At 42.2% G+C, this 24492-nt stretch overlaps 1 protein-coding gene across 4 annotated transcripts in view; it reads right to left on the bottom strand.

Annotated features, from left to right (window-relative positions):
- SCMH1 (Scm polycomb group protein homolog 1) overlaps positions 1-24492 on the bottom strand; it is an 80961-nt gene that overhangs the window by 22304 nt on the left and 34165 nt on the right. For all 4 annotated transcript variants that reach the window (XR_014895588.1, XM_085302962.1, XM_085302963.1 and 1 more), the window contains exons 6-9: positions 22720-22808; positions 21491-21734; positions 1420-1652; positions 731-857 (exon numbers count right to left, since the gene is read on the bottom strand). Coding sequence is in view for 3 of the 4 variants with exons in the window: in XM_085302962.1 (XP_085159088.1) it covers positions 731-857; positions 1420-1652; positions 21491-21734; positions 22720-22808 (693 nt within the window). In the remaining variant the exon portion in view is untranslated. The remainder of the gene's footprint in view (positions 1-730; positions 858-1419; positions 1653-21490; positions 21735-22719; positions 22809-24492) is intronic.

The raw sequence follows: 24492 nt of genomic DNA, 5'->3' as shown, positions 1-24492 counted from the left end.
TTTGGGAAAACTGGGTTCTTTGGGTTCCTCTGCAAATCGGCCAATTATATTCTGAGGAAACAGAGAGCTCAGTCCATATTCATTGCTTGACAGAACATATGAAATGCTGGTTTGCATTAGACTTTCCATCCAGGTTCATCTGCAGCTATATTTCAAAGCTGTAGCAGAGCATATATTCTGCACTGGCTGCTCCTAAACCTTTCCTGTTCCCTCTTGCTCAGTTATTCTGGTTGCCTTGATATCCTGGCTAAAGTTGAACATACCACTTGCCATTGTCACTTAGCARGAGTTGCTCTGAATCTTGCTGTAGCTTCAGCAACTGTTTCTGGAATGATTTGAGAGATCTGGTACTCTGATCTCACAAGAGAGGTGCTGCACACAACATGGTCTCTAGGTACGATGGGTCACAAGAATTCCCCTTCCAAAGCTTTCAGGTCGCTAGTATGTGCGGGGTAACTCAGGAAAAGGAGTCTCTGTACTGACCAAATGGACTTGCTACCTTCCTATGACTCTGTATTTCTGATACAGAAAAAGAGATAAAAGAACAGGCGATCAGAACTTGTATATCTCTTTCACTCTAGCCACACTCTGTATTAAGGCACTCTTTTGTTTCTGGAGTTGTAATGCTTGCTGGTTTATGAAGAAAAGGGAGTATCTTGATGTGTCACTTTCTGAATGCTGTAGCTTCTAACTGTATCATCTTTTCAAGAACGTGATTCAAGACCCTTACCTGTGGGAGCCTGCATAGCAGAGCTGGGGATTGTAGCAGCGTCTTGGGGCACAGTGCTTGTATCTGGTTCTGGGGTACTGGTTGTTGGAGATGTGGGTGCTGGATTCAGCAATGTCCTAGGTTTCCTCTGCAGAAAAAGATGAGGAAATTTCTCCTTTTACCCCTGTTCTCCTTTACCACCCACGATCACTACACTCTCTTCTCTGCATCCAACAGACAAAGCACTGTGGAACATAATACATTTCTGATGGTGATGATGGGGAGTCTTGGGAACCTATATAATCAGTATGTGTATATTTTATAAACCATAATCCTGAAAAAATAACAAGGCTGAAACCTGCACTTCTGCTTGAGTTAGACTGGGGTACATATGATGGATAGAGAAGGTTATTCCACTGTTTGGCCATCCTATCATGACCACAGCATCTGCCATGCTACTCCACAGCTAATGCAGCTCCAAAGACAAAGCTTCTTGATGGAAATGATCTTTTAGACACAGACTTTTTCTAAGACTTTGAGGCTGGACTCTAAGGGATATTCCCAGCCTCATATATCCCTTTGGGMTCCTAGTTGCTGCAGTCAGGGAGCCAAAGGCTGAGACAAACGTGCACAAACACACGCATGCACCATCCCATGGCAGAACTTGCAGCACTTGCTTTTCACCCGCCTGTATCAGCATCAGCTTTTACCTTACTGCCAGGCTTTGGGCCTCTCTTTCTGGGGAATTTCAAAGGCTCCACTGACTTGGAGGGYGTAGGCATGGGATGATGGATTAGTGCTTTGGTCGTTCGACCACGCTTCTTCCCTGTTTTGCGACGCCTTTGCCCTTGTTGATGCCCCAAAACAGTCTTTGTGCTACTGTGCATGCTAGGTTTCTCCGAGTTTACTTCGGAGGCAGGTAAAGGGCTCTTTGGAATCACAACTGAAATAAAAAGAGAAAAAGCAAATATAATTAAATCAGGCGAGAATCAAAACAAGAGCAGCCTCCATCTTTAAACAGTGTCATGGAAAACCCTGCAGTATTCACAATCCTCTGCATACACAGGCTGTTGCTCTTAATGCCAGAATAAAAAACAAATGCACTGATTCCTGGTCCAGCATTTGAACCATGGGATACTGTGGCTTAGCCTGGATGGACTGAGCTCCAGAAGGATCATGCTTCCAGCCATATCTTCTTCCTGAAAATAACTGGCACCTACATCTTTTACTTATGCGAGTGGTGACCTGTCAGAGATCATGTAAAATGCACTGAAAGCATTCCTAAGAGAAGGATCAGTCAAGACCTGCCTGACAGTCATAGAGTCAGCGCTGTGTTGGAAATCCCCTCCCTCAAGGCAGATGTYAAATTTGCTCTGTCTCTAAATTACCAGTGAACTGCAGTGGAAGTCACTGGCTCCATCCTTGATGTCTGCAAAGACCACTACTCATGGCCTRATGTAATAGCTCATCTTAGTTACATAAGTTGATCTGCTCCTCTCAGGTACTGCCATAGGTAAGGGAAGTGATAACATCTGCTGGCAGAYAGCACACGGTCTGTTCCTTCTTATCTTCTCAAGCCTTCCATGACAAAACCAGGTCTCTGATGTTATTAAYCTACAATCCCACTAATTTTGGTTATTTTGCCAAGTTCTGCCTCAGGGTAAAGATGAGCTAGCTCAGCTCATCAGATGAATGTTTCCTTCAGATCTAAACTTCTGTTAAAAAGAAAAAAACAAAACTCTCCTAGATTTTGAAAAACATACAGAGTGACCTTCAGGATGTCCTATTTGACAAACCTTGAGACCTCAATGTGCATTTCAAAATGGAGCTCTGAATTAGAAAGAAGTTCTCTGAAGTGAAGCATGCTATAGTTAAGAAGAAAATCTTTGCAAAGGAAATAGAAYGGAATGAAAGAATGATACCAGGATAGGATGCAACACATTGATGGTGGCACAACTGTGGATATACGAGCAATGTTTTAAAGTGTTTCTAAAKAGTTTTATGAGTGGTTATTCTGAGCAAGGACTCATTCCCTTGGCACAGAAAAGCTGTTTCCTGCCTATAGCTCAGAAGAAACAAGCTGAGCYGAGTCCAACTTTTTAGAGGTCTGGAGAAGATCAGTGGGCTGTGAGGTGACAGCAGCAAGACACAAGTCAGGAGCTATTCCAGACATTAGGCAGTTAGCTGACGGCACTGTTAACTACTTCACTGCTGACCAAAACATAGACTAAGCAAATGGCATGGTTATGTGAAAATCTGTACAACGTTCCATCAGTGGCACCTCATTTTGGCCTTACATGAACAAGCCACTGGAGAGGGGGGACCCAACTTTGTCCTTCTGATTTGACTCTGGAGTCTCACTGCGCCATCTCCATTGAGATTAGAAAGAACATGGCTTTCAGGTCCAAGAAAGCTTGAGAAACTAGTTCACTCTAAACTCTAAAATAGGACAAATTCGTATATTGCAATGCAGGACTAAAACACTTCAAGAATACGGAAACTCAGATGAGCCATTCCTCCAGGTCCAGGTTTCTCTCTGGGAAACTCAGCTTTCAGCCACTTCAGCATTTCTGTTCCGTATGCAGTGCCAGGCAACTGTTCCACTGCCGGAGGGGATGTTCAGAGAGGCCAGTGAGTACAGGAGGGCGAAGGGAGTCTAACTCCCGGACTAGGAACTAAGTGCCACAGCAAGGTCTTCTAGCAGAGGTATGTTTAGGATATGCAGGTTAAGAGCTACAGCAGAAAAGGTCCAGCCTCCAATCCTCCCCCTGCCAAAYGTCCTACTATCTTTAGTAAATCTTGTGTGTATTTTAGCTCACTGCTATGAAGTGATGAAACTTGCTGTCACTACCCTACGCTGAGTGAGCACTTGGGTACTTGCACAAATAACTTGTACAAAAACTAAAGTGCAAAATGATCTGTGGTTGTCTTGCAGGTGGTTTACACTCACTTTCCAATGATGTAAATAACACGATCCACAGTGCATCCATGAACTAGCTCCATTATATTTTTTATATGTGCAGGTATCTATAACTTAATTTTCTTGCTTTTGTGCAGGGTTCTGTAAAGGATGCAAGAGGTAAGTACACTGTCATTCAGTAATGTTACCCAGCTTCTAAAGTCTTTTTGTGCCAGGGAGATACAGAGAAGTAGAGTCATAAGGTTTTATTATTAGACGTTTGAAATTATAATATTATCRGAAACATTAACTTTGCTGGCAAAGAAAGAAATACAATAGCACCAATATGATATAAGTTTAGTGCTTCTTATAATTGAGTATTTTCCAGGACACAGTGTCATCTAGTATAGCTGACAGTGTAACACACRATCTCTGACACAGCGCTGTACTGGTACAGGGGAACAACAAGGATGGGATAGCTACTGATAGTTGAATCACTGGACTATACATGAGCATGAGTGGCTTCAGTGGAGAAATATTTATAATAAAGGATTTTCAAAATTCCTGTGAGTTGATAGAACAAGGTAGAAGAGTCAATCTTTCAAAGAAACTTTTAAACATCTAAGGGATGTGCAAAACAAAGCTGGTGGCATTTCATTTGCAATTCTTACAAACACTAAGTTTTCTAAACAAAGGTGTAGGACAATGGGGTTTCTCTAACTTAGAAGGGAAATCAAGGATTCTGTAGACAAGCTGTGAAGCAACTAGAGAATTTAAGAGTGTTACTGGCAAAAAATAAAGAAATGGCCAAGTTAGGAGGCAGTAGACAGAGAGGTGCTGAATTGCATCCTTGGCTTCCAGGCTTAAAAGAACGTTTCAGAGAAATCCTAGTGCCAGTCAAGATATGACTGACAACACGGTGCACTCAAAATTTGTGAGCTTTCACTACGTTTCTCTTATATAATTTTGTAGTAAGAATCATTTCTTCTGTTAGAATAAATGCTAGGAAAATCTATTTTCCACTTTAGTGGTAAAGTTATTTGGGGCAATGTTAATTTGCCAAGCTCAAGGAATCGCTGCTTTGCTTGTAGAGAAATAAAAGCAATCACAATGTACCAAGCAGGCAATAAATTAAGAAAACTCTTTTCATTCAGAAATTTCAGAGGACTTTCCCATGAAGTTCCCTGGGTCAGTTTGGAGACTGTTTCTACAAAACAGCCAGCCTCTACAGGCAAACACTACCCAAACCCTCTCTGAAGGAACAAGCAGTTTGAGGCCCCAACACAGGAAGCAGTGAATAATTTTCTGTATTTTCACATTAGCACATTTGSTTGCGGCTCCCTCAGGGATCGAAGTGCTGTTATAGGTGAGAAGACTGTTAAATTAAATGATCTAAGTCAATTCAGAGCATAAATAAACTTAAAAAAAAAAAAAGACTGCTGTTTTGTACCCAATAGTATTGTTCAACATACTAAAGAGCTCTGCTGAGTATACACAAATATTCTCTCTTTGACTGCTTCAATGAGGCTTGCATAATGCACACACTCATTTTTGTGACTTGGAGTGATTTAATGAAATAGGGTCTTACAATCCCATGATCTGACATTATTCAGCAGCCTTGTCTGGCTTTCTGTTTTATTTTAACTAGAACCTGAGAAAACGCTACCCTGTGCCAATACATTTCTCTTGTTCCTACCAGATATACTGAGCTGCATGCAATCAATTTTACAAGAAAAAAAACATCAGTCACTTCAAAACGGAGCAAGCTTGCCAGCTGCATCTGAACTGCAACTATGCAGCCACAAAAACAGAGTTTCTGACTGATCAAACTGTTGTCTTGTTACTGAGGTAYTTATAACCACTTCCAGTGACCGGATTCTTCCTAAAGGATCTTGAAGTTTTCTTCAGATGTCTGTTAATTTTCTCTCAGGAGCTCAGCGCCTGATGTTATAGGTATCTCCCCATCTGGTCAAGAACCACACAAGAYGTGCTACCAACTTCAGTGTAAAGCAAGACCATCTCTGCTCCACAGCTCACCAGTGGTAAATTCCTGGGTTGCAAAACTCCTAAGGAAAAGCAGAAAAGTTCCCCAAAACAATGYGGTTGACACCAGCAGCAAAGGAAACACTCCAAATCAAATCCGAGGAGGAAGCGACGCAGAGCGTTCGGTCCTGCTCACCTTACCAGAGCACACACCAGCACTGACATCCGCCAAGCAGCAGCAATATTCACTACTGCGCTGAAACTTTGCTCATGATGCCCAGCAACTGTGCCCATCTCACAGCTGTAAACCATTTCCCACATATYGTTAACTGCTCAAAGCTTCAATTTATTGGGTCTTTTTCAGCTGTTTACAGCACTAGTTTTGCTCAGCAACCGTTACAGCTAAGCCAGCCTAACAATACACAGCTGCTGGGGAGCATCCTCCTTGCTTCTCCCGTGTAGCACTACTGCTGCTTGTCTTGATCACACACAGAGCCACAAAGAGGAGCCAAATTTTCAGAAAATTAAGTCGGGCCACCTCACTTTCAGAAGTCAATAGTTTGCTGCTACTGCAAAAAATCCTTGCTCAGTGCTCATACGAGCTTTGAGCAATCTAATACAGTTCCAAATTTGGCCTTGCTGAAGGAGAGGATTTGGGCTGTTATGACCTTCCAACTTAAATTATTCTGACAGTCTGTGATCTGAACCAATGATTAATTATTTCAGCTCATTAATCATAGAATGGGTAAGGTTGAAAGGGACCTCTGGAGATCATCTAGTCCAACTTCCCTGCTCAAGCAGAGTCACCTAGAGCATGTTAGACAGCGTTGCATCCAGGCAGGCTTTGAATATCTCCAGAGAAGTAGACTTCACAACCTCTCTGGGCAACCTGTTCCAGTGCTGAATGAAATAATGAAACAGAAGACTAATCAAAGGAAGTTATCCGCTGATTCAGCTTGCTGAACTGTCTCATTTTGGGTCAGAAAGACATCAGGGTCAGGACRTGGAAACGGGTGAGGACATACAACAGTACGAAAGAATGAGACTGCTCTTCTTTTCACTTGTTGGTATTAGATCAGTTTAGGTGCAGTGAGAGACATSACCCCAAAGATGCAACCTGCTAAATTTACAAAGAAAAGATGGACATCACTGACTGGGTTATTAATCGCTGAAGGATCAATTTAAAAAAGAAAGTCATGAAATTCCTGCAGAAACAAAATGACTTGACAAAGAATTCAAGACTTGGACATCTCCTAACGCCAATATAATAACCTCTGTCAGTTGACTTACGGCACAAGTAGTCCCTGAAGCTGCACACAGCACTGTAAGTCAAACTATTATTTGTATGAGAATTTCTAAGTTGTTGTCCACACTTTGAGCTTTAGCCAATACTAGAAAGTAGTATCTGTCATTCATATGCTTCTCTTGGGCTTGTCTGAACCTGAAGATGATAATTTTAAGCTTTTGGAATCAGAATACAAAAGTCAACACATGCAAGAAAATAGAGAGCAGAATAATTAAAGATGGAGAAAGGTTTCTGTATTTCCTTCAGATACACCTGYTATTTAACAGTTTGCATTTATGAATGGCTACTGTACCACAAAACCTGAAATCTCTTTTTTAAGTGCTAAGCATTGCTATATTCTCTGATGCAGCTATAGCTCACAACATTCTCCTCCTCTAAGTATAGCAATAATGCTCACTGTAGTGTCCCAAAACAAAAGAGCTGATTTCTGAGAGGACTGCAAACTCCACTCATTTTTGTTTTAAAACAGCTTTGAAGACCTGCCTGTAGACAACCCAGGCAGTGGTTCTATTTTGCTCCAATTACCTCTCTTGTCATCAAGCTAAGACATAGGGATCAGAAGATATACCTAATACAGCAAGACGACCCAAGTGCTGAATGATTCATGTTCTAGATGTTCTCATCATGAGCAGTTACMTTAACTCCCAAAGATGCATTTTCTTTTTATTCAAACTTTGTCTAATTTCAACTATGGAAACTTGCTATTGCCTTTACTGGAAGCCATGAGATGCTTTGTTGAATGTTCCCCTCTCAGATCTCACTGGCCAGTGATTACATAGCAGCACTCACAAAAATGCAAAACCATGGTTTCTAAAGCTTCCTCCATCCTACTCGTCAGCTCCCGCTTTGAAGATCAGTGTTGCATTTTAACGCCTATTTTGGGGCAGAACATCCATATACTATGTATACAGATACAGTATAGATTTATAGTACTAACTTAGTAAATAGTTATTATTAACTTAGTAAACAAGAACAAAAGCAAGACCTTATGAATATTTATCAAGATAATGTCCAATTTCTCTAAGTTTTATAATCTAGCAGACCTTGCAATAATAGCTGTTTTCTTACTTTAATTCTTCATATATGTTTGGATGAGCTCTGTGCATTGCAGATGCCAGTGTACAACACACTGGTGAAAGCTGTGACTTTTTATTTATGAAAATAAAACAACTAAAAAAAGAAAAGCCTCAGGAGTCACAGCCATACCAGCAACTGTTATTTGCTTTTCATACAAGTCTTACATTTACAGCTCTCAAGGTAGCGTTCCTGTGTGCCCTAAACCATATCAGTAATTACACTCAGCACTTTTGGAAGACTGTTCAGCCAGGGATCTTAAAAATCTTTCCAGGCACTCATTACACCTTGCAGTACATCTCTGAAAGATGCTGCGCAACATACGGAAAGCTAGAGGTTTAGTAACTTGCCAGAAGTGCTAGACCAATAATAGTATTGCAAAATGTCTCAAGTGTCCTACCTCTAATTATAACCACTAGACGGCATATACAGAGATATATGAACAATAACAACTGACAATAACTGTGAGTTCTACTAGAGTTAAGCACTAGAAAAAAAAGCACTCTGGAACTGCAGGGTCTGCTTACAAAGGGGATTAAATCAAATTCCCAGAACTTATATCCAAAGAGACCACTATATTACCAAAACTGCCCTTCTAGGTATCACAGTCTATTGCATTCACTCACTCATTTACAAAGCTAAGTAGCTGATTTTATTGAAGCACAACATATATTTGGCTAAAATATTTTCCAAAAGACAACTGAAGCTTTATCCAACAACATGGCCCCCACGATGAATGTGATCTGCTTGGCAAGAGTCAGTACGACTTCCGTATTGGAAATCCAGCCTTAAAAACATGGAAYAGTCTGAAAGGGTCAATGAACACATGGACAAATGTGGCACAGCCTACTTCCCTTTCCAGAAAGCTTTCAAGTTCCTTACCAAAGACATTTAAATAAACTAAACAGCCATGGGATGAGAGAGAGGATTTCTACACAGATTAATGACTGGTTAGAACTGGTAGGGGCAAATGGTCAATTCTTGCAAAGGAGAGAGGTCACCCATGGAATCRCAGGGATCTGCCCTGAGATATGCACTGTTCAACAGACTCATGAGTGATCTGAAAAGATCAGTGAGGTGAGAAATTTTTCTGATGATCAAAGCTTTCCATGGTGGACAGGATAATGGCAACTTGTTAGGAACCCAACAGAGGACTTACTTATAAGAYTGAGTGACAGGGCAATAAAATGGTAGATAAGCGTACACTGCTCATTTGAAACAAATGAAAATAGTATCGATAAATACAAAGCACTGAGTACAGAGAAAACCACTCCTAACTTCAGATATAAAGTGATGGGCTCTGAGCTGACTGACACCCAACTCAGGAGTAAAAACTTGGGTTTGTAATACTCCTTCCACAAAAACACCAGCTCAAAGTATAGCAGCAGCCAAAAAAAACTAGGATAAGAGATTCAACTTTGGAAAATCAGAGATGAGAAAATTGGATGTCATAGTAGCAACCAACTGAATGTAAGTTCTTATCACACTGGTTAAAACAAACTGACAAACATATCCCTCACCCTAGACTTGCAAAGGAATCCTGGATTCTCATTTCCACCWAGTTACAGTTTCTTCAGTGATCTCAGGCAAAGCTAAGTAACGTCTTGCCCCTGCTGTACTCTGAGCTATCTGGCCTGTGCCAGAGGAGCTACCCTYACTGATCCTGTTAAGAAAACTCTTTGATCCAATTGAGTATTTTTAAGAGTCTCTTCACACCACTTTGGCTCTTCTACTTAGCATAAAATGTAAAATATCTTTTAATGGGTTTAACCAGWTTCCAGCACTAGTTCAGGCACAACTGGATTCGCTATAACCCTTAATACACAATTYATTTCCTTTTCGACAATGCAGCTAYGCAATTCCATTATTTTTATATATATTCTACCTAGGACCTTGATCTGTCAAATACCAGAGCAATGAAAGGTGACTTWTACCTTACATCTACCTTTAGATGAGCTCTGAGTAAAATAAAATTCCCTTCTGAAGTCTCTTCCCTAACAGAGGACTCCCTGGAATACTGCATATTTCAATCCGCAAAGAAAGCTCTTCTCTAAGTTGAAGGAAGCTGTCAGAGATGTAACAGTTTCAACAGGAGAAGGGAGACATGCAACACTGGAAAGCAGAAGAAGTTTGTGGATTAAGAGCTCCCGGACAAGAGCGTGATGTACAAACCAACTGTGGCAAAGCCAGGCAGGAACAGTTTATATAGCACTGTCTGCACTGCCAGCCATAGCTTTCCATTATTTATTCTGTGGTAGAGATATGTGCTCCAGGACTGTTGCCCTGCTTTAGACAAAAAAGCCACAGCCAGACTGTCTCAGGCAGGGACACTAGCTGGAGATGCTCTCCTATTTTACGGTTTTCCTTGATCCCTTGGTAGTAGCGAGCTATTCAGTGGTTCTTGATGTTTTTTAGAATCTAAACATTTATGTGCAGATATTCCTTAAGGGAGGAAACTACATTGAGACCATGCATAACAAGCGTTATGGATGCACAGCATAAAGGAGTTACTCATTAAAATGCCCTGGAGGTCAGCCTAATCCCCATTCTGCTGATGGCAAAATAAACAAAGATAAGTGACAGGCTCATGATCAGAGACAAAGACAGTGACAGCACTGTGAAGAACAAGGATGTCCAAATCAACATCCTCAGCAAAAGTCATTTTCAGTTTAATGCTGAACATACAGATTTACTTACGCCTCAAAAATCGCATCTTAATTTCTCTCTCCAGCACAGGGAAGAAATTAACTGCTTTATATCCACTGGTAGCATTATGAAATCAGCACGTAAATTGAGTCATGTATCTTTTTAATAAAAATACTGCAAACATTAGCATTTGGATAAGGGAAAGTGGCATCATGACTGTAACCACGCAAGCAGTCAAGCAAACTTCTCCCCAGGTAGCAGGTTATAAACTCTTCAGCTTTCAGCACACTTGCTGTGGAACATTCATACAATCAACCATAAACGTCTCCTATCGGCTATTGCATGGAGCTTGAAGGAGCAGCACATTGCTTCTTCAGCCCCTTTTCTCCCTGCTATTCCCTCTTCYCGCTCACAGAAGGCAAAGCAAAAGAACAAATAGAATATATGTTGGGAATGGAACATGGATTTACACTGCAGAGAAAAATAGCAGTTCTGGATAGTGGTGCTAAATTTGCCTATGGCTCAAGGGATTCTAGCTTGCATATTTGAACTGCATGGCAAGCCGTCAGTGGAATGATAGTCCACCATGGGAGAGCCTTGTTATTTATTTTATAGATAGTACTCTCACCTTCCTTTGAGAAATACTCATATGTGCAAGCCAGTATCCTGAAATCTTTGCAGCCCATTCTCTACAAAGCTGGCAGCCTGGACTTGCACGCTTCTGGCTGCTGTTCTTGCTGCTTTTTTTTTTTTTTCCTTTCTTTCTCCAGTGCTCAGACAACTTAATTTTGCRTTCAGTTCTGCAAAATAATTTAGATGCTCTTTTGCAGGCATAGCTCAAAGCATAGTGGCTATCAGCTCCTCTCAGCTTGTCTGCAACACARTTCCTCTTCTTAGTCCAACCACCAGGTCAGAGAACAAGAAGCTGCAGTGAGCCTACTGAATCATAGATTTGGACAGAATCATAGAATTGGTAAGGTTGGAAGGGACCTCTGGAGATCATCTAGTCCAACCCTCAAGGAAGTGGCCCATATGGGGTTTGAACCCATGACCTTGGCATTATTAGCACCTGCTCTAACCAACCGGCATACAGTTCAAATGCAAAGCACAAGAAAATGCCAGATTTGCCTACAATCACCCTCTTCCTGTTTCAAATCAGCAATTTACCTCCAGGGTTCACCCCAGTACCCCTTATGTCATATATAAACGGCTCTGTCACAACCTAAACTCTTGCTTGTTGTAATTCTCTTATTAGTCATACCTTCTCCAGCCTTCCATAAAGTTCTTGTAATAGTGTTTTTTTTTTAATTAGCTGGCAAGCAAAACTATGGAATAAAATCAGAAAAATTGAACTAYGCAAAAGCCCAGCCATTTCTATTGTAAGAAAAGGCTCAACAGAATTGAAACTCAAGCTTCTGACTGAAGGGATGCACTAGTGGGTGATGGAAGACACACGCAGGCAATCGGGGAGCTCCAAGAGAATTGGCAAGGCCAATATTCATTAGCTACATCAGAACAAAATCAAGGCAAAATCTGTGAACTTCAGTACTCAAGCTGGATTTGATTACTGTGCTGCTCCTACAAAGAGGGTTCAGGCAGGCTGAGACCTTTTCCTGCATTTAAAGTGCCCATKGGCATGCTGTGAATACTCCAGTAGTAAGTTTAAGAGCTCAGCAGAGATCCCCAGAGTTAATCAGTGGGTGCTATATGAGCAGAGCTGGAACCTTTGGTCCTGTCACAGAGAGCCACAACCCAAATAAGCTCTTTTCCATAATTCAGGAAAATAATAGTACTCCCCTTATTTCCAACCTTTATACTCTGGGAGAAGCCAGCAGCTTTCTGAGTTTATATCCAGAAAGACCTGCCAAAAGCATAAAGTATGAGAGGCACATGTCAGTTCCACATGGTAGTCCTCAAGAAAATCACAGTGCCACGGTCTCAGGATGTAATTAACATGCAGACTAGGTACGACTTCAGCTTGTGTAAGCACAACCGAGCTAACCTGAACTATAGCTGTGGCAATACCCCCTTCACTAGCTTCTTCACAGATTTATAGCCTGCAGAAAGTTTGCAATGCCATGGCTATACGGCTATCAACAACCAACTAGCTTAAGGACATAACTTAATATATGTGACCTGATAGGCCATCATAGTCAACCTACTGACTGGTCATGTCTTCCGCCCTTCTTTTCTTCCTCTATCTTAGGGAGCTGATTATCAGCTGGTTTTCAAAACTCCCTTTGAGAATCAAAATGTTTCTATGCTCTTGCAGCATTCCAGCTATTCAGTACTGTTCTTAGGGTTTCTGCTTGTTCTGATCATCTCTGAAGCTCTTTTTTTAGCTTTGACTTCCTGGTTAAATATTAGCAGAACACCTTGAATACATCAGTGCACAAAGAACAAGGAGACTGGTAGTGGGTGCGGCTTATTCCAGCTTTTGTTCTTTTTTAAAGCTGTTCAAAAGTTATAAAAATACCTAAGATCAAGAGGATAGCTATGCTATCTTTATAACAAGTTGGGCTGTGCATTCGATATCAAACTCCTAGATTCAAAAAGAAAAAAAAAAAAGAGAGAGAGAGAGAGAGACTGTATATACTGCATTTATACCATCAGACATAAAAGCGATGGGTTACTTTCCTTCCTTACCTTTGTCTAATTCCCTCTTAAATGCATTTATACCATTGGTATCACAACTTCTTGTAACAATCTTCCCTCTCCCATGTAAATGGTCAACTACTGAGCACCAGGAGAAAACAATCCTGCATCACATCCCACCAGCACAGGCCTGACTTAGGCATTATACATCACATACCAAGAACCAACATATACACGCATGGCTAAGCATTGAGCAAGCAGACTGTCAGTTGCGAGCTCAACAGCAGGAGAACTAAGAACAGAGGAGTGTTTTTACTAGTCAAAGTCTCTGCAGTAAAAGAACAGCAATCCTAATTTTATTCATTCAAAGAGAAGTCTGGAAGCTTTCCAACACCGTAGGATGCTCCTACAGAAAYGTCCTATGATGACTCAGTAACGCTCTGAGATTTCAGAAAGTTGTAGGAAAGGCAGGATGCAGAATGGAAAAGGGAAACAAACATCCTGAATAAAATCTAGATTATCTAGGTCGTGAAAAACTTTCAAATAAAATGCATGAGGAAAATTCAAGTTGGGAGGATGACGATGACACTGGTATTAAGGACAGACTGGAGTGTGGTGGCAATAGCCACAACCTTAAGCTATATAGAACTACTCCACTGTGCTTTTCCARAGTCGGTTCCTCTCTCTTCAGGGAGTCTTGCTAGTCCGCAAGATATCACACAATACTAYCAGGCCTCTGACATGCCAGATATGCTGTTCTCAATGTGAGCTGTATACACTGTCAGCACCCGAACAGGGACGAAGGAAAGCAGCGCGCCCTCCTGTAAGGTCTGGAATGCTTTTTCAAGCTCCACAAGCACCTAGATCTCCAAAATCAATGTACTATTCCATGACACGCATCAAARAAAATTCACAGTTTTCTCACCCAGTCATGCTTTCGTGCCTATGCTAGTGAGTTCAGAAACGAGCTGCAACACCCTCCTGATTCTTGTGGTCTTCTAGACTTGCAGTCTTCAAAGTCATCCCCTCTCCTTGGTCCCTCGCCAATTTAATTTCTTTGCTTTTGATTTTTTGTTGTCCCAGAGCTCCTGCCACCCCCAACAATCCACTAGTGAACACCTTATCCTTGAGAAGGCACTTAGAACTAAGAGTTTAAAATTATTTCACTCTCTTAACTCGGAAGAGTTAAGTAGAGATTAATGCTAAATACCATGATTCTGTGCTTCAAATGGCTTAAGTGTATGGCTTGAAAGTTTCCAACAGTAATCTCAAAGGCAGTRATGCTCAGGTACTGTAACTGTGGACACACTAGACCTCAAAGATAAAAGAGAAAATGAAGAAATTTTCTCTGCAGCTTTCTGGCTTCTCTTGTTGTTGATGCGCAAGCTCTACCTCTGTAGTCCTAAACCCATAGAGCAACCAACCATCCCAATACGAAAAGACATCACCCAGCTGTGTCACTCTTCTCACTAGCTTCCCAAACCTGACTTTGTTCTGCTGTATGAACTCTGAATCACTTAATTTTTTTTTAAATCCAGAGTCCTAAACTGACAGTAATGAATACTTTTCCCATGTCCTCTAAACACTAAAGCACAGGAGCTTATCTGAACGTTACCCTACCAGCTACTTCTGAGGAGGCACCTCCACCCACCTATGTGTTCTAACCTCAGAGAAGTAAGAGAAACCAYGCAATGTTAAGAATAAAGTCATAAAATACATGTTACCTTTGCCTCTGGGAGGAATATCTAGCACCTGATCATCATCTTCATATGAAAACACCAAGTAGTTAATAAATAAATCACATGGCTGCAACAGTTGCAAGAGATGAAGGAGGTGAAAAACTTCATAAACTTTCCATTCAGGGTCAGCATTTTTTGACTTTGTTACCTCCTGGAGTCATTGCCTCCCAATGTAACACCCACACAGCAGCAGGCCAGGTCCTGCAGGCAGGGCTCAGTTTCTTTGGTAATTCAGGCTGATTGTATAAAGCATGCAACAGATGGTAAGTCCAGGAGTGGATGTGAGCTCCGCTTCAAAATATTCCCATGTTAACTATTCAAAACTGTTAACTTCTGCTCGATTTGCAAGCAGAGGGAAACTCCCTTAAGCCAGCCAACCCTTCGGAGAGGGAGCAGCACACTGACAGCTAACAGCAGGCATAGAAAGAAGGGAGTCAAGGCAAATGCCTGCTGTTTCACTGTGCTGAGTACCAGGGTCTTCAGTGTGTTCACTGTAACTTTTCATTGGCCTTGGCACAACAACCAAGAGGATGTGTTCTTTATTAGCTCTCTCTGACCTGGCTAGGCTCAGAGCCTCTCTGCCAGTTGGGTTTATGCCAAGACAGAAACTTCACTCCTCCGAATTCCAGCTCACTCGATACAGCCCAGAASTGCTTCCAGCCCCAGCCTGCCCAACGTTAACGCTTTCACTGCTGTTTCTCTAAGACATCCTGCTAACCCAGYCCAAAACTACTAGGCCCTCTATTATTTATGCTTCAGAACGGTSTAACAAGGTGTAAAGAATCCACCTCTACAAAACATGGTCAAGAAAACTCSAGAGGAGTGTAAAAAGTAGGCCAGGAGCTTCCATATTGTAGATTTTGACAGAAGTACTTGTGACTGGGCAAGTTGCGGCAGTCTATTTGTGTCAACGATCCCTTGTTTTTAAAGGGAGTTATACTTCCCTGCCCTTCATCAGGGAAGCACTGAACATGGATGAATAGACTTAAGTGATGCTATTACAGTGGAGTAGATGTGCCTGTGCACGTGTGTTTGTGCATGAAGTGGGAAGTCCTAACCCAGGTATAGAGTAGATCTACTGTGGTGGATTTTTCAGGACCTGGAAATTGAGCTGTTTTTTGAGAGGCAAGGAAAGACTATCCCTGCCACAGCATCCTCCACACTGCAGTATTTGGAATAATGCACAAAGCCACCCAATGCTCACCTACAAATGGGATCCCTGCAGGGTTCCTGTAAGCTCCTCATATTGTGTAAAGTCAGCCAGAGTTAAAGTTCCTGACACTGTAGCATAAAACCTGGAGAAACTATACATGTCTTYGAAATTTAAAATTAGTGTTTACTAGAAATAGTTCTGCACGTTTTGTGCAAACATTCCAATCTTGCAGAAAATCTCATAGGTGTCTGCTTCCACAATCAACAGTTTTAAAAAGAAAGTCCTGATCTTCTCTTTGTTCAGTTTCTTCTTGCCAGCCTACATTCCTTTACGTAGTCATCCCCCTCAGACACAAGGTGTAAAGACTCCTCAACTGCAGGTCACATTCTACCATCAGAAAATGTGCTTGATGTCTGCTTCTCCAGAGCTAGCCATCAACAAACTGAGTGGAAGAGCTTAGGGCCAGAAGATACCTTGCAGAGGTACTGGACATGCCCTCTGCTTGGTTTCTTTTCCCCCAGGGGGTTCACAGCTTTATTTGCCACTAATTTCTCATCAATCCTCTTCCAATGTGTATTTCATGGACTAAAAAGGACTGAACTTTACTCCAGTCTGTGAAATTTCTATTTTCCCATGGATAAAAGAACCAGACACATCTCTTGTCTGGAAGACCATGCCTTAGATGCTCCCACCCCGCCCCCCACTGAGGGTAGGTGCCCCCGGAAACTATAATCATTAACCAGTCTCTTATCTCTTTCTTTCTTCTCAGTGATTTTTATCAAAAGTCTCATATTTCCCTCTTCCATCTGTTTTGCCCTGAACCTTAASAGCTGCACTTCAGTGTGTGTCTTACTTTAAATCACATCTGGGGAGAAAGTGAGTATCTAAGTCACAATCCTCACCTTTAGGTCTATTCTATTAATATTCTGGCAGCAGTGAACTTTCTCTACTGCTCATAATGGTAAAGGATTCTCCAAAACAGCTTTCCAAACCTCTGTTCTGTTTATTCAGTGAGCTGAAAACACTATTGTTACTTTTTCCTGTTTAAGAGTAATGAAAGCTTAAGTTACTCATGGATTCCCCAAGGAGTATGAAGTCTAGAAAAATTAAGCATGGAAAACAAGTTTCAAAAAGTATTATGTGACCTATGTATTTTACTCCTTTAATTTTTACCTTCTCCCTAATTTACATTTCTAACTAACAGACTAGTACAATGATCATGTGTGTCACAGCTTCATCTAAACCTYGAAGCTCACAGCTTAAAAAACATAGTATCTTCTCCTTTCTATCTCCTATAATATTTGTTGAGTCACATACTGACTCAACTATACAAATCAAATGGAAAACCACCTAGGCCTGGCAAAGCGGAATAATTCCTTCCCAACTCAATGTATCTTCAGCATCTTCTACTGAAAAAATTGGAGATCCCTAGTAATATGCATACAGTGCACTTCAGCCATGCTTTAGAGTGCTGCAATATCTAAAGAAGACAGGAAAAGACCATTCGCCTCTGTTTTGCCCTACATCTGAAGCTCCGACTACATCATGCAACAGGAAAGTCTAAAACCCCTTCTGACATGCTTTAGATTCCTCATGCAACCTTAATTCATCTATTTTACATACATGCACTGTAGTAGACTTTCTCTAAGATGACTGCTTGATTCAGTTAGAACCCAAGTGCAAGCAGCTCTTCCAGAAACAATCAAAAAAACTRATTTCTAAAATTCTGAAGTGAACCTACAAGTCACTAGTGCCTCCTATGCAACATAACTTCAGAAACTATCATTAATAGAGTCTACTCTTAGAGCAGAGGTCAAAACTGTGATCCAACTTAGGCACTTTGTTTAAGAAGTAGTCCACTTCCTCCCTAGATTCCTCAGAGCCCAYGTTTATATCAGCGTAGGGGCGAGAAGCATGAAAATTCATGCAAGATGAATACACTATGTTATAAGAGTGGAGTGCTAGGGGTAGACATTGGGAGATTGCTTTTTAAGAGACAAAACTAGGAGTGCCCCATTGCTTCTGTATCACTGGTTTGAATGGGAAGTAGGAGCKTGATGAACATCCATAAAACAGCTCTCCTTGCTTTGGGAAACTCATAGTGGCCTGGCTTTTCTGCTGCTAAGATAGTGTGCAGAAGCTGAGGAAGGTAAAAGACAGGGTTTGCCTCATTTCTACTGGTCCCATAATTCCAGAAGAGTCAATCTCCAAACTCCCTGTCCCACAGACATATACAGAGAGGGCATGGAGCAGAGAGGATCAAGATCACTCCTGACTTCCTCTGTAGCTCAAGCTCTTGTATGTAAAATTCTCCTAAAGCTACATTTCACTTGCAAAGCTACATTTCACTTGCAGCATGTATTTATCTGAAATCCTCCCCAGCTCCAACCTATGCTAAACCCAGACAGGAGCTTCAGAAGACCATGAACCCACAGCCATCTGGCTGGCCTTTCCCAGCAAGTCATCGCTCAGACAGCACATCCTGACAGCAACACAATTACCAACCTGGCGAGCTGAGAGCTGTTCCTCCTTGCTGTTTGACCTCCCTTTCCTCCCTTCACACATGTGTGCCCTCCAGAAAGCTTGCCTCAGGATGACTGGCCAGTTCCCAGCTCCACCACCACCTCATCCAGCAGCTCCAGCTAAGCAAACACTGCTCAGGGTGGGAGGCCCTGAAGCTTGCTGGAGCCAATGAGGGGATGTGCCTAGGAGAAACCCTGCTCTCCTCCATCTCTACTGGCAACAACCAGAAGGGACAGATTATAGTTGAATTAAGTTACCAGTATTAAATAAACATGCCTGGCCTCTTTGAAGTTCTGTTTCCCCCTTACATGAGCTCATTTCTTGAGGCCTCTTTTCATTCAGCCCTGTGAGGCCATCAGTTTCAAAGAGTTAACTCTTTATAGCACTTTTCAGCTCTCCCGAGTGCTGCATCTCACTCTCCTTGTACCTTGTGGTTAATTTGGTGTAACATTAGTAGAGCTCAGTGTAACTGCAGTTAGTACAAATAGTTCTGCACAGCAATTTTCCCTTGCTCTCCTCTGGGAAAGGACCACTTTAAGGGCCATTCCCTTTGGGAAAGGGAATCTCCCAAATCTCGCTGTGGTCCTCTAGTTTCTGAGCTGGCACAGAAGAAAGCTTTATTGAAAAAGTTCCTGGAACTACAGGGAATAGAGATCCCTTTCTGGTAAAGRCTTCTCAAGCCTCCCGAGAAGCAGCACTCACTGGCTCTAGAAGTATGTTCAGCTTTCTCACAAAGCAATGTTGAGGAGTAAAGGAACACGGTAGGAATTTAATTACAGAAGGGAAAAATTCTCAGCACTCCCTTCTTTTGGTTTAATCCCACAAAGTGGAAACTGGAAAGTCTAGGACAGGAAAGGGAGGGAGTAAAGGAAAAATCTTGCCACAGAGAGGAAAGTAAAATAACACAAAGACAACTCTGATCCTGACTCTGTGGCACTTTTGAGTGRCTTGCATAACCTCTTCAAATCCCTGCTCCAGCCCCACCAGTTGAAAAATATACCAAAGAGAGCAGAAACCTCTCTGAAAGCAAAGGCTGCTGCTGCCTCTGGGTGGGAGTGGGGAGATGCTAGTTTAGAAGCTTACTATTATTTTATGCACTTAGGAATTGTGCAGTCATTGCTGGCTTAGTTAATGCAAGAGGGAAAGTCGGTCACTGCTACCTGCCAACTAAGGGGAGCAAATGCTTCTTAAGAAGGGTCCAAGTTATCATAGTGTTGTTCCCATGAACAGGTATTATTTCTGGATGCTCGGCCTGCTTATAGTTTCAGTCCAAACCAGAGAAAGGTCTGAAGGGAATACAGAGCTGCATACACAAGGCAGATGCACTGCAGAATGGAAGGGAGATTTTTATTTCTCTTGCAAACTTGACTTGTACATTGCAYTTGAAATTTTCCATCCCCAGAACTCCCCTAGTTTGCTTGGACAAATGCTCCTACCTAACACAAACACGTCTTAGCCATTTGTGCAGTACCTGAGAAGTGCCTCAAAGAAGCTGGGCAACAACCCTTGACTCCAGAGTACTGCTGCCGGAGAGTTCAAACACTGGCTGTGAAGATTATACAGCAGCTCTGTGGAGCCTACAGGGTGGCGGCAGGCAAGATGCAAACAAACAGCAGGAAGTGAAGGAGAGGCTGGGAAGATCAAGAGTGAATGCAGAAGTCCAAGATAAACAGAGACAGTGCCTTTCAATTCCCAATCATAACACAAATCATCTCAACCCAAGGACAGCTCACAGCTTGGTGTGGTACATAGACCATGCAAGATTACCTCAGGCAATCCACCCTGACACAAGCTTTGCAACACTGAGAACAGAACTGGCTCACATTCAAAGGACAGCAGGAAGTAYTAGTCTGATCGGTTAACACAAACTGACCCTAGTTTTTTAAAGGAGGACAGTCCAATCAGAGAAATGCCTTTCCCAAGTAATCTCTCAGGTCACATGCATAGATTGATCTCTTGCTTCTCACTTCATTTACAAGTATGCACTGGACTTGGCAGCCTGCACATTCATGTCAGAAGGCAGTGAATGGGGACAACGACAGTTCCCATGTCCTTAAACACAACTGCAATCATAGCAAGGTATAGACATCTGAAATCCTCAACAGCCAGTGCTCATATATTCATAGGACAAGAAGCTTCCCAGCACCATTCCCAAGCAATAGTCATGGTTCCACAAATGAGGTAGATATTACCTAGCTCAGACCTTCTTTTTCCAAGTTTCCAGCAGAGATTACAGTATAAGGTAGAGCAAGGTAACTGTCAGAAGTACAAACAGCTGAGGTCTTGCTGTTCTAGCACTGACCTCAGCCCCATCACTCTCACTTTTTTCCCCCTTTTTTCTTGTTTCTTTTTTTCACAAGAAACAGAGCTACTTTAAAGACAGACAGTTCTAATTATTCCCTTATTATATCCCCAAATAGCCCAGCCCCACTGGGTAGAATGTCCTTAGGAACGTGTGTGTCCTGGAGACACAGAAAAGACTGAGGAAATTCCTAAAAGGAACACAGCTTAGCAACGTTACACAGTATTATCATCCTTTTTACACAGTATTATCATCATTTCAGAAAAGAAGCCATCCCCCTGCCCTTTAAGAATAGCTGTTAATTAATGCTTTTGCTTSCAGGCTTTCTGTTTCACTGCTAATGATACAATGATCTGTACCTTTTTGGAAGGTTTTCAGAAAGTTGACAACTTACAGGGAGGGTACAGGGAGGGGGAAAGGAGTACCCTACTACATGTGAAGTAGCAGTAACAAAGCAAGAAAGAGCACCCAGATGTGCTTCCTGCTGGTCTCTGTCTGCATTGCTGTCCTTGGTAGTTTGAGAGGAGGAGAAAGAGAACTAAGCAATAATGTGGATCTTACCCTTTGTTCCGGGTGGCTGCAGATTATCTCCAGTCAGCGAGCACCAGCCTACGGGAAAGATGTCCCGGGAATCATATCGGCACCAGTAATCGAAGGCACCTCTCCAGCCATCAAATGTTATGAGGACCTCAGAACCTCTCACCTCCCCAATGGTGGCCGGGCAGATGAAGTGAGGGTTCTTCCTGTCCACTGCCTCCAGCTTCATACCTGTTTTGAAGAAGTTTTGGGATGGAGATGGTGGTTCCTACAAAGAGAAGTTGAAAAGATGCTCAGTGCTTCCAGGGCAGGCCAGGGCTGCCCCCTCCATCAGCAAACTCACCTCCATGAGTGGATGAAGGGAGCTACTGGGCTAGATTTGATTCGCAATTTAGAAGTGCACAAGTTAGGCCAGCTATGCAACCATGTATCTTTTAAGTCAAGAGATAGCAAAGCCCACAACTGGCTGCTCTGGGATCCCCAGGCTGCTGGATCAAATCCAGACAATGGCAATTCAACATTGCCATCCTGTGACAACACTGTCACACAACACAGAATAAAGCTCCAAGTAGTCCTTATGAGATACTCTCACCTTATGTATYCTGATAGGGCAAGAAAATTTGAGATGTGACAATTTTTCTTCCTCATTTCCGCCCCCCCCACCTTTAGCTTTGCTAGACTTGTTAGAAATCCACCAGCCATCCTTATCTAGGATGCTCTTCCTACTCTTTTAGGTTCAGATATAGTGATGCCACCCCAAGCATACTGTACCACAGCATATGACTCTAGACTGGCCTCTCTCTCTCTCTCTCTCTCTCCGAGTTCACTAAGGGATAAGAATACAAACTAAGAAGCCATACTTATGCTATCTCATAAGCAATAGAAGGTGTCTGCACTCCTTGCAGTCTCTGGTACAATAAAATATTTCAGAGAGAGTTGCTGACTTTTACATATCGCTTCTCCTGACTTCGAGTAGCACTAATAGCCTAGGTGAAAAACAAGCAAATTTATCAAGTACAAGCTTTGAAACCCTTTCTCTGTACACCACAGTCTGCACCCTGCCACCTGCTATACAACCCAGCTGCAGAAGATACAACTCTGTCCTAGAAAAGTAGCACTGTGACAAAGCTGGGCAATACCTCTCACTTCTTGGGGATCAGAAGTTTCCACACAAGAAACCAGCTGTGATTTGCATGTTCTGCAATAAAGGGGACATGCCATATGGATGTCTTCACAAACAGTAATTAACATACCTTGTGAAAAATCCGGATGGGAGCCATCTCTGCTCCATTCAGAGTCTTCAGAAGAAACATGGGCCAAGAGGAGGCATTCAGCCGAAAGCCTGTAGAAAAGGAAGAAGAAATGGAGACTTCAAGGTTGGATCTACCTGATCACTGGATCAGGTAGAACACACCAGTTCCAATGTGGACTTTGTGGCCTCCCTGTTTACAGTGGGCATGCACTATGATTCCACACCATACTCCCTCTGAACACTGAAGAGTCAAGTTTGAYTTCAGCAACATCATGTTTTGTGTTCAGAGTATCAGGAAGAAAAGAAACACCTAAAAATGGATGTGTGATAGCAATTTTTGCTTATCTTAACAAAAATCTGTATGTTGACAATACAGGCAGAACACTTTATGTAGAACTAATACTGGTAAACTCAGTGACACTACTATGAGACAGTCATGAATGAGTAAGTACACATTCAGACTATGGAATTTCTTMTCCATTAGGGAACCTCAGCATCTGGGTGACCTCTTCCACCTTTCAGAAGTCAGCTGCAGGCAGCTTACCTGAAAAAATAARAGAGGCTGGGAAGCAGATTTAATGATCACAGAGAAGGATGGATGTTTTTTGTCTGGACACCTTCTGTGAAGAAYTGTAGAGAAGTAACAAGAAGGGGTTTATAGGAAGGAAAAAGCAAATCCCCAGGCTTTGAGTCCAYAGCACTGAATATGATGACATAACAGATCTGTGTCCACTGATCWGCCCTGTTCCTTCCACACTCTTTGTAGCTATAGGGCTGTTCTCCAGAAAGGCTTGTGTTATTAACCCAACTGGTACCAGAGCCCAGCACTCCCTATTATGCTTGAAAGAGTACAACAAATAAGGAAAAAAAAAAAAAAAAGCAAGATCAAAGAGAAAGCAGAAAGAGAAAACAACAAATAGTGAAAACTACAGCAGAATATGGCATGGAAGGCATGGAGTGTCCCATTGAAGAAAATGCAGATCTGGAAAGCATGACCACAAAACGATCCAGATATCACAAAACATCTTCTTTGCTAGAAGCGCATCTTGCTGTGTAGAACTTAGGCTAAAATAGGTCAATTTTGTTGCTCAGCTGAACGTGGCATTGCACTTCCTCTATGTGCTGTATTTTGAAGTTAACTCTGGAASTGGATCTACATGGAGAGTATCCTATGGAACTGCAGTCGTGATTAATATTGGAAAGTTTTGCCAGGGCCTAAACGACAGGACACAACCAATTCAGTAAAGACTAATTTGCCGGCCTTGTGTCTCTGTCAAATCAGCCTGGAAACTGAATCAGCTGGTCACATAACTCAGGGGAGGAGATAACTAAGTCCCCAGAAGAGCAAAAGAGAAGAAGCATAAGATGTGTACACACGGAAAATGGTATAAGGACCACTGACAACCTCACCACATAGCCCTTCTGGGCTCTTGCATTCTGCATGGAGAAAGGACAAAGGTAGAGACTGCACAACTAGCCATTTGTTACCCAAATTTATGCCGGGCACAACAGACTTGCTCTTGTTTAGGTCTAAGTTAAGTAGGTGATAAAGTTAGCCTCATCAGAGCTGGGCATGCAGACTTCTTCCACAGAGTACTAACCTACTCTTTTGACACAGTCACAAGTGAGTTTTGCTCTGCAACTCAATTACATCTATTGCCATCTGCTGGCAAAACTCAGACAAGGCACAGGAGGAACTTCTTCACTGTTAAGACTGAGAAAGACAACTTATGCTTCCTGGGCAGGCTGCGCAAGAGATGCAAGTTGTACCCCT

This window comes from Rhea americana, unplaced genomic scaffold, assembly GCF_003343005.1.
Source record: "Rhea americana isolate MKP2758 unplaced genomic scaffold, rheAme1 scaffold_195, whole genome shotgun sequence".
Taxonomy (NCBI): domain Eukaryota; kingdom Metazoa; phylum Chordata; class Aves; order Rheiformes; family Rheidae; genus Rhea; species Rhea americana.
Note: the sequence above shows the minus strand (reverse complement) of the source record. Positions and strands in the feature narration are given on the sequence as shown.